The sequence below is a fragment of the Alligator sinensis genome, unplaced genomic scaffold (assembly GCF_000455745.1).
Source record: "Alligator sinensis unplaced genomic scaffold, ASM45574v1 scaffold520_1, whole genome shotgun sequence".
Classification (NCBI taxonomy): domain Eukaryota; kingdom Metazoa; phylum Chordata; order Crocodylia; family Alligatoridae; genus Alligator; species Alligator sinensis.
This window is the reverse complement of record NW_005842064.1, coordinates 804,107-814,318: the sequence shown is the minus strand read 5'-3', so window position 1 is coordinate 814,318 and position 10,212 is coordinate 804,107. Positions and strand designations below refer to the sequence as shown.

The 10,212-nt window shown below is 45.6% G+C and overlaps 2 protein-coding genes across 2 annotated transcripts in view; both read left to right on the top strand.

The window, feature by feature from the left end:
* The first annotated feature begins 11 nt into the window (after window positions 1-11).
* On the top strand, window positions 12-3,695 carry HOXB4 (homeobox B4). Its single transcript, XM_006023284.3, has 2 exons — window positions 12-2,623; window positions 3,349-3,695. The coding sequence occupies exons 1-2, from the start codon at window positions 2,203-2,205 to the stop codon at window positions 3,660-3,662; spliced, it is 735 nt and encodes a 244-aa protein (XP_006023346.1). The 5' UTR covers window positions 12-2,202; the 3' UTR covers window positions 3,663-3,695.
* A 2,685-nt stretch (window positions 3,696-6,380) lies between these two features.
* The window catches only part of HOXB3 (homeobox B3), a 25,482-nt gene continuing 21,650 nt past the window's right edge, over window positions 6,381-10,212 (top strand). Inside the window, exon 1 of the mRNA XM_014519783.2 lies at window positions 6,381-6,513. The gene's annotated coding sequence lies outside the window, so the exon portion shown is untranslated. The remainder of the gene's footprint in view (window positions 6,514-10,212) is intronic.

The window sequence follows — 10,212 nt, the reverse complement described above, 5'->3', positions numbered from 1 at the left end:
AGTCCACTGACTGCATTTCCAGTTAAAACTCTACTGAAGAGGCAGACAGACAGGGAGTCTATGACGGCGGGGTTTCAACCTGATGGCATCGGGAAATATTTTACCCCAAAAGAAGTGTTTTGTTTTAAATGGGGGGAAAAATCAGGTGGATGCTATGTTTTCCATCTCTTGGGCAACTGTCATTTTAAGCTGAAGTCTCAACACGATGCTCCCTCATTAGTTCCAAATGAAAGTTCATTACCTAGACAGTATGAATATTTTATTGCTTTATATCCCTTTTTCGGAAATGAAACGCCTTTGATCTTTTTCTCGGGTTGTAAAAAGAATTGCCTGTCATTAAAGAAAAACCTGTCGTCCCATCTGCCTTTACAGTCTGTATTGCTTTTCATCCGTTTCTTTCTTTTTATCATTTCCTTTAAAAAAACAAAAATACAAAAAACAGCAACCCTTGAATGACCTAGAGAAATTCAGAGCAAAAACGTGCCGAAATATTTCTTCTCTGTGAAGCCAGGATGATAATGACGCGCACAAGTCCGAGGGAGAATGAAATAATAACAGGTTTTCTTTCAAACAAGGACTGTTTGGGTCATTTGATGTTGGGGTTTTTTTGTTGGTGGTGGTGTTATATTATTAAAGGATATTATCGAGGACTGATGTTCTTGGAAGGAAATGCTAACCTAATGTTCAAAGTGAGAACGAATAGGTACTGTGTTATTGATGTAGTCAGATAATTGCAAGTGGGTGTGTTTAATTATTGGTGTGTCCTCTGGAAAGCGAAACTTTTAACCATATTTATCTATAGATTAATATCGTTATTATTACTGTGAAATAGAAGATCTCTGACCAAGGAAGATGCATCTGTCTTCTATATGTACCCTGTAGATCCGAATTTGTGTAAAGGAAGTTGCGTCACAAATTCGTATCTAGGGGAATATGTAGTTGACACAAACACTACAGGTCACTATCCCAGAAGGAAAACACCAAATTAAATAAAAGGATGAAAAGAAGCCTTGGCCAGAAAAAAAAAATCGTTTTATAACCGAAACAAAAAAGAAATATTTTCTCATTTACCTAAACTCCCAACTCTAAGCCTCCCACGAGAAACTTTATCATCTCTACGTAATCAAAACCTGAGCGGCTGTGGGTGTCAGAAATATTACGTCACCGAAATTTGGGAGGGGGGGCGACGACTCTGTTGCTTTAATCTGTATATAATTGCAAAAATGACACTAGGTATAAATAAACGGAGCCAATAGTGCCCTGGCGTTTCTGGAGAGACGATTTCGCGCTTCAGGCTGACACAGCCTTGGGAGCGCCTGTTTAAAAACCGGGCTCATTACCATAGGAGAGAGCGGAGCTGCTGGTGAACCGGGTTATGTTATATTTAATTGTTGGTGAAGTCCTTTATTCCGGGTTGGCAGGACGGGTTGCCTCCCAGCCGGGGCCGGGCAGCAGCCAATCTAGCACGGAAGTTAAATGTGATTTAGGACGCGAGGTACCCCGAATTAGTTGATGAATTTTCTATCGATCCCAAACACGCCCTATTTATCTCTGCCACTGCCCCCACTCCAACGCTTCAGATCACCTACATTAAGAACGAAATTTAAACAGCAGCCAGAGGGATCTCAATGCATCATCTGCCAGTGCATTCATTTTGATCCGGGGCTGAGCCTCAAATGACTGAAAATAATCTCTCTCTCTCCCTCTCTCTCTCTCTTTCTTGCACACCCCACTAAGCCAAGTCACACCTACTGAAGCGAGTGGGTTGTGCGGTTTCTAAAAGTGGTGAGGTTGTGGGGCTTAGATTTTTTTTTGTTGGGGGGGGTGGGTTGCTGCTTATCTGGGTAAGTAGCTCGGTGCCAAGGCACAACATTTCACCCGGGCTGCAGATATGTAGATATCGGTGGTTAGCAAAATAAATAAATAAATAAATAAATAAAAAGAAGAAGAAGGAAAGAAAGCAAGGACCCCAAACCCTCCTCTCTGAAGATCCTACCGGAGTAAGAAAGCCCCAGCCGGAGCATATTTCCTTATCCGGGAAACGCATGGATCCTCGCTATTGGCCATTGGTGTCACATGGACTCCTAACTTTGTTCACTTGACAGTAAGTAGGAGGGTTTTACGAAACAGGAAAACGAGTAAAGGGGGACAGGAATAAATTTTAGTATATTTTTTTTTCGGGTGTGCAATTCCAAGAAATTAATGGCCATGAGTTCCTTTCTGATCAACTCCAACTATGTGGATCCCAAGTTCCCACCCTGCGAAGAATATTCTCAGAACGATTACCTTCCCAATCACTCTCCGGAATATTACAGCAGCCAGAGGCGAGAGACCACTTTCCAACATGAGGCGATGTACCAGCAGCGGTCAGCCTGCAACGAACAGCCCTACTCATCTTGTCAGGGCTCCGGCCACCAACCAGCGGTGCTATCCCCCAGGGGTCATGTTCATCCTCCTGCCGGACTCCAGAGCCATCTCTCAGAGCCAAACCATCACTGTGAGTCGGTCACTCCCAGCCCACCACCCTCCTGTAGTCAAAACTCTATGAACCAAAGCCCTTCTAATTCCTCTTGCAAAGAGCCAGTAGTTTATCCCTGGATGAAAAAAGTCCATGTAAGCACGGGTAAGTGACCTAAAGTGGCTTTTGCTTTATACCATCTAGCACCTCAAAGTCTTGTGGAAATCTTATTGCACCAGTTGTAAAATAACCATTCGTGGAGATTTACGATCGCCTGTTTGCAGAGCAGTATAATTACATCCTCCATAAATTTTTATTGCTCTACTTGGCCAAGTGCCTTTGAAGTCTCTGTTACCATCCTCCTCCAATTTCTTGCAGGCTACTTTTTTATGGCTGTTGAATCTTCCTAAGTTAAGTTTTATGTTTTCGTAATTTGTATTTAAGTGGTGGGTTGAGTAAACTTTTACTATTTCCCCCCTTTCCATTTTTTTTTTGGTGTAGTATTTTAAAAAAAACCCAACCCCAAACCACAAAGAGATAGAGATAGGAAGAGAGAGTGTTAGGGAGGGAGGAATTGAAAGGATTTGGGGAAAATCGAGTGATGTGGAACTCTATAGCACGGAGGCTATGGGTAAAATGTGTCTTAAGGAAGCTTATAAAAACGTTTAGACAGGAATATACGTCAAGGAGTCAGGCTGGAGGTGGGGACTTGGAGTTAGGTTAAAGATGTATTTTTAGGCGGTGGTGGTGCTTCTCTCTGCTTTTTGAGCATTCCCTCCGCGAAGGAATGTGTGATGCTTATCTTTTTTTTTAAAGGAGCAGCTCAGTAATTCTTATACTTCTTTTTCTTCTTTTCTCGCTCCCCGCCCCCCCCCCTTGTGTTTGCTCAGTAAACCCCAATTACACAGGAGGGGAACCGAAGCGTTCGCGGACAGCCTACACCAGGCAGCAAGTCCTGGAGCTGGAGAAGGAATTCCACTATAATCGCTATCTCACCCGGAGGCGCAGAGTGGAGATCGCCCATTCCCTGTGCCTGTCCGAGCGCCAGATCAAAATATGGTTCCAGAACAGGAGGATGAAATGGAAAAAAGATCACAAGTTACCAAATACCAAGATCAGGTCTAATTCTTCCAACTCCTCTGCAAGCCTGCAGATCCAAGGAGGTTCTCAGAACCGATCCAGTGGACCAGCCACCAGCCTATAACTGTTCCGCGTGTGTGTGTGCAAGAGAGGGAGAGAGCGAGCGAGCGTGGACGTGTGTGTTTTGTGTGTGTGCGTGTTGTGTGTGTAGGGGGACACATGATAATTTTTATGTTCCAAGCGGGGGAAGCAGGAGGGTGCTCTTTATTTATAGCAAAAGGAGGGAAAACGGAGCTGCAACAAAGCCGAACTGCGGCGCGGTGCCTCTCTTCCATTAAAAGGAGGCTGTAGATAGTAGTTTTCAGATTTGGCTAAGATGGATCCCTGTTTCATCTTTAATCACGCCAAACTCTGCCCCATTTGTCATGTTTACTCTCCCGTACAAAGGATGGACCTTATGTCTGCTATTACCTCGACAACCAGGGTTCACTTTAATAAATGAGGCTCCGTTTCTTCAAGACGAGCTGGATTTTCTTTTTTTGCTTTCTTCCTTTCTCTCTCTCTCTCTTTCTCTTTTCATTCTCCTGCCTACCAGCCGCAACACAAAAGTTTATATTCAGACATCCCCTCAAAAAAGCACAGCAGTTGTGAGAGCTGTGGCATGGCCCTACACAGCAAAAACAAAGCAAAGCAAAGCAAAGCAGCAGCAACAACAAACCAACAAAAATATTAATAATGAAAACAGCCTTCAGTTACTCCATGCCGTGGGACCACTCTGGAGACTGAAGAGATGTTGGGTGCTGTATTAATCAGGGTTATACCCATAGAGGGAAAGGCATTGGCACCATTTTAAGCACAACAAATACCGAGTGAAATTAGTTGAAGGAGGGGAGACTAACCGAATGGACCACCCCTCTCCCCGCATTTTTTAGTCCAGCAGGTTAATTACCTCACTTGTAAATCTTGGAGGGGGGGTATGTATTTGGGTTAGAAACGAGACGATAAAATAATGCCACTTGAATTTAAATTCGCAGCAAAAAGGTCGGGATGCTTTGCTGCTACGGATCAGTCCATTTTTGTACTGAACATATGCTTGAAAGGATGGAGGGGAGAAAAAAGAGAAGGGAGCATTCACTTCCCACCGAATATTTTTTTCTCTGGTCTATGCCTGACATTCCGAACTGGTGCGATTGCAGAGGACTTTTGAGATCTTTAGTATCTCCTTCCAGTTTTCCTTTGAATTACCTCCTATTGTTCTTTGTGATCTCCATGCTGACTTGTAAATAGCAGAACAAAAGGCAAATAGAAATAAATTTTGCATTGTGAATATGATCGTGTGTGTGTTTAAAAAGAATAGATTTTTTTCCTTTAAAAAAAAATTAAAACTCTGTGTTAGTTTTACCAGGACTTCTGTTGTCAATTGCAGATCCTCAACTCCCTAATGAAAACAAAATGTGTTTGACTATAGGGTATATCGGCTTTAAGTACTGCCAGGCCTTACATATTATGATTTATTTGTTCTAAGCATATATTAATACGGTTACATGATGTTTTCCCCAACTGGTTTCAGCCAAAACAGTTTTGGTCATTAAGTCTCTACCTTGTATTAAGGGAGCGGTGTATTTCTCTGGAGGGGTTTCTTCATTATATAAAAAAAAAGGTATCTCCTTCTCCAAGGTATTTAATGCATTAATGAGTATAATTTTTGCACAGATGTTTCTCGGTGTTTGCAGGTTTTCTGTGTATTTTTATATTACAAAGGAGCTGGCTACTGCAATAGCTCAAACTCTGACAAGCAAATAGATAATCAAGAAGACAAATGGCTTCTTTTGTGAGCTACAGCTCTTGTATTAATTTTCATTTTCTTTCTCATAGAAAGTATCGAAAATACTGTTCAGGACGAAATAACATTCCAGTTCTAAGTTACAAATATAAAAAAATGGGGGAAAGGCCTCTGGACCATATGAAGAAAATCATCCTTTTCTTATACAACCTTTATAAGAAAATGGCCTTGGTTTATATGCTAAATGTTTATGAAATTCTTTCAGACGCTGCATAATGACCAAAATACTCCATGAAAAACAAAAGCCAGGGCTTGGCATGTTCGAAGTGATCCAGCCTGTTATTTACTCTCCTTGTTACATGAAGCAATTTAAGCATACCTGGCAAAGAAACTGCAGGGAGAGGCCCCACAAAAATAGAACTCCTTCCTTATATCTTGTATTCTATTGCCTGTTTAACACTTTTGAAGGGATATTGTCGTGGTCCTATGATACAAAACACGACTTCGTGTGGGCACCTTGGGTTTGGGAATGTCTTTAATTCACTCTTGTGTTTTGAATGGCAAAGAAAAGTGCAAAACTTGTTCGTTTTTATTTCGGTGAGGACTGTATTTATGTTAGAGGGTGATTTGATTTTTTTTTGGTTAGAATTTTGCTCTGCTCTGTAAGGTAAAAGCGATGTATTTTTCAGTGAGAGGGCTACTGCTGCTGAGAGTACCCAAAATCTCTCTTAAAAAGCATATGCTGGGAGGAATTCGAGTTCTATAGACCAAAATAAAAGCTGGAAAGTATGAATAGACTAGAGAAGGGAGCAAAGAAGATTTCTATAGGCACTAAAAGTTCACAGCCATTATAGGCAGACAGAAGCCAAGAAAAATGCGAGAATTATACAGAAAATCATTAATCACTTCTTTTCTTTAAATACTTATCCTTTTCCCATTGTTATTCAACAGCAAATCTCCGCAGACCGTCTGTTGGGAAAAAAGTACCCGGAGTCCTACCAGAATCTTCAGGGGGAATAATAATAATAATAGCAGTAATAAAAAAGCCTGGATCCTAAAGTCGAAACCTTTTTTTTTTTAACAAACAAACAAACAAACAAACAAACAAACAGAATCTCCAGTTGGAAGAAGCCACCCAGGATCATGAGGACCGTCTACGGGGCGCTGGAGAGAGGATGTGGGAACCGACAAGGTAAAAAAGCCCGGCCTCTTGGCCTGCATTTTTTATGGTTTTATTGCCTTCTTTCACGACTAAGCTTGAAAAAAAAAAAAAGAGGGGTGGAGGGCGGACACAGGCAACGTGTGAATTCTTTAAGAGATTTTCCTCCTGTTTCCTCATTTTATTTTGACCGATGTTAGAAGAGAAAGAAAGATAGCAAGGGAATGCAATGTCTACCAAGCCATCATTTGCCATTGTCTGGTGCGAGTCCGGGCTCCCTCGGTTTTGCAATGGGAATTCTTTTATCTAGGGTAGTATGGGGGGAAGGGGGGCGAGGGGGGGATCACAGTAGGGGGGGGGGGGGGGGGGGGGGGAATCCAGCTCTTGGATGATTTTATTCTAAGTGTCTCAGAGGTCGCTTTAGCGGGGTGAGCCAAATCAGGCCTCTCTTGAGGGGGTATGTGTTTGCTTGCTCGTGGTCTGCTGGTTTCTGGCCGCTCGGGTTGTGGAAGGGCTTGGCCTTCTGAGGTTCGCTCGGGTCGAGGCGGGTTGCGTGGCTTGCTGGTGGTGCCTCTCCCCCGATGCTTTACTGGGGTGGAGTGAAAATGTCTGTTGCGGGGGAGGGGGGGAGAGAAATTTTGGGGGGAGGTAAAATTCAGAGCCCCCGAGCAGCGATCGGCAAAGGGTTCACCCAGAGGACACGTTTTCTAACCGATTAGCTGAGTATTATAGCCAGGGACTGACCTCTCAAACCCCTTGACCTTTGCAAGGCTGGACATTGTACTGGGCAACATTTCCAGCGCCGGACGGGACGGAGCGGAGGGAAACTTTGCTCTGGCGCGGGGGGAGAGGGGCTTGCAACCCGCTGGCTGGGCACGGAGCCCTCTGCTCGCCCGTGTTTCTCGGGGTTGCCATCAAGAGTCCCGCACACGAGCGGTGTCGGGAGCGAGCGGGATGGCTGTGATGTCCGAGTCACCCTGTGGTCGGGTCTGGCCGCTTTGGGGCTCATCTCCAGGCGACCCGCGGCTCCGAGGTAGCAGACAAAAGCAGAGTGGAGCAGCGAGACGGCTGGGATCTGGGGAGACCTGGGCTGGCTCGGACACCTGGGTTGTTTCCCCAGTTGCAGCAGTCTATTTTGGGGGGCTGGTGATGGGGAGGGGGGCGATGGATCCCCACCCACAGCCAAGAGCCTCTCCCGCCGCTTCCCCCTCCCCTCCACCACATCATATTTATAAAGTCCTTTGTTTCTGAAGGCCGCTTTTCCTCCTCCTCCTCCCCCCACCCCCAGGCCCCCGCACCTCTCAGAGGCGCGATCTTGCCTGCTGCTCGCGGGGCACAGGGGAGGCTGGGTGGAGGTGAAAGGCAGGAGAAAGGTGGTGTGATGGGCGCCTGGGGCTCGGCTCCCTTTCAAATCATTGCCGGGGCTGCTCCGGGCCAGAGATCAGCCTACAAGGAGCCCCCTCCGTGGCGGGCGGTCCCGTGCCTGGCAGAGCCAGCGGCTGCCTCGGTGCCTTCCGCGGGAGGCACTGTCAGCTGTCTCAGACGCGTGGCAGTCTCGCCCCGAGCCCCCTTTGCCCCCTCGGCCCGTCTAAGCCCTTTAAACCGCAGCCCTCCCCTTGTGCTGCCTGGTGCATGGGAGCTCAGCCTTCTAGCCCGGGGCAAGCGAGGACACACGGCCTCAACCACGCATCTCCCAGCCCCGCCAAGCCCCGGCCACCCAGAGCTCAGGTGCCCCGCGGAGTAACCCCCGTCTCTAGCTCTACAAGGGCCCCGCAAAGACACCTCCTTGCTCCGGGGCTCTGCTCTCCCTGGTGTTCCCCCGCGGGAACACATCAAGGGCCCGATCTCTTTCGCCTGTGCTCCTCCAAACCTTTTGTTTCGGTGCGATCTGCAAAGTGTACACACGGTCCTTTGTATCTAAGCCCCTGGAGCCGTCCGATTAGCGGGGCGGGCTGCGATTTATTTATTTGGAAGGCAGAGAGAGGGAGAAAGGGAGGTGGAGGGGTGGGGGGAAGAGACAAGCACCTTAACATATAAAGCTCGGGATTGTTTTCCTCTAATGTAAATATACCTGGGGAAAGTATTTTAAGCCCATAGACCCATACATGTTCCCCGCGATAGTGTTGGGTTTCCCTTAAAAGCATCACTTTGAGGCAGCTCCGAGCTGGGTAGGAGTTTCTCAGCTGGAACAGCCTCACACTGACAGATTTATGATCCGCAATAAAAACGGCGTGTTTAAATTCGTAAATCAATCTCCCTTTCTCACTATATAAACGTTCATTTTATCTTTCCAAAGAAAGTTGCTTTGATGAAGGCACCTCGGAGGCGGCGGGGGCTGTTTATGGCTGCATTTCCTATTCTTTGAACTGCGAGCTTTTTAACCAAACTTGCTGTTCTGCAAGGAGCTTGGAGGGGTGGGGGGAAGAACAAAAAATGCAGCCAGATTTTTTTTTTTTTGGTGGGAGGGTGGGGTGTTTTGTTGGTGGTGGTTTGCTTTGTTTTGCTTTGTTTATGGTGGCTGAACAGCTTTGGATTATTCTCTCTCCTCCCCGCCCCCCCCAAGTCAAATAGGAATCCCTCCTTGTTTGGGTTTTTTTTTTAAAGATGATTTATCATTATTACTATAATTCCTTTTTTGGCTTAAAAAGATAGCTTTTGAATGTACCGCCTCGGATTGTGACCTCTTTCCGATTAAAGTAAAAAACCTTTACTCCATCAGATAAGGGAAGTTGCCTTCGCTATACGAAGGGACACACGGTTCTAGCGGAGGTCCTTCATCTAAATACAGCTTTTTCTGTGCCTGGATCCTTTTCTCCAGAGCACTTAGCTGCGGGGTTTTCGATGTTAAAGTACTTTTGGAGGATAAGACCGAATAATAATAATTTGTGAAAAGCCAAAGCTTTTGGAACGTATTTGCTACGAATATTCGTTTTTGCAACCACCCAAAAGCCCTTTCCAATAATCCTCGACCCCAAAGCCCTCCTGGATTAAAAAGGGCACATACATTTGTAGAACTTTTCATCATTGGTGTTGAGGACGGGGTCCTGCAAATCTTTCTGTCCCGGGAACCAGCCCGCTAGAAGCAGCTTAGTTTATTGCTCTTGATTTATTTATTGCGGATCCTAGGATCCTTCTACAATTTTCCCCCTGCTTTCTAAACTGGATGTGTACATTCAAATGCCTTTCACTTGCCTCTTCACCCGGGCTCACACCAGGCTATTGTTTGACCTTCTCTCTGTTAGACACTGGCTGGCTCCTTCCATCACTTCTATTGTTCAGGGACGTGAGGTGTATGTGTGTGTGTATGTGTGTGTGTGTGTGTGTGTGTGTGTGTGTGTGTGTGTGTGTGTGTGTAAGGGAAGCGGGGGGGTGAGCTCCCTTATCACCTGAACAACAAAAGATTGAAGGCACCTAGGAGAGAGTTTCTAAATTCTTAGCTGACTCCTCAGGCTTTGGATTTTAAAAGCAAGGGTAAAGCTACATGCGTGTGTAATGTATGTGTGTTGGTGTTAGCAGCTGTTAAGTAGGTTGATCCGGGCAGCCGTGTGTCCAATGCTGGGAAGCATCGCCTTGTGTTTATTTGTTGCTTAAGCAGCTCTTAGTGTATGCAATATAAGTGTCTGCCTTTGTTGCCCATTCTTTTGCAGGAGCCCGTGTTTGGCATCTCGCTGGAGAGCCAACACTGGACTCCAAAACACAACAAAAATCAAAAAGAAGGCTAAGCAAACACTA

Bases quoted from the DNA above. Each gene is read 5' to 3' on its own strand.
- HOXB4 (XM_006023284.3), top strand. From the start codon at position 2,203: ATGGCCATGAGTTCCTTTCTGATCAACTCCAACTATGTGGATCCCAAG. The intron at 2,624-3,348 runs GTAAGTGACCTA...GTGTTTGCTCAG, and splicing joins AAAAGTCCATGTAAGCACGG to TAAACCCCAATTACACAGGA.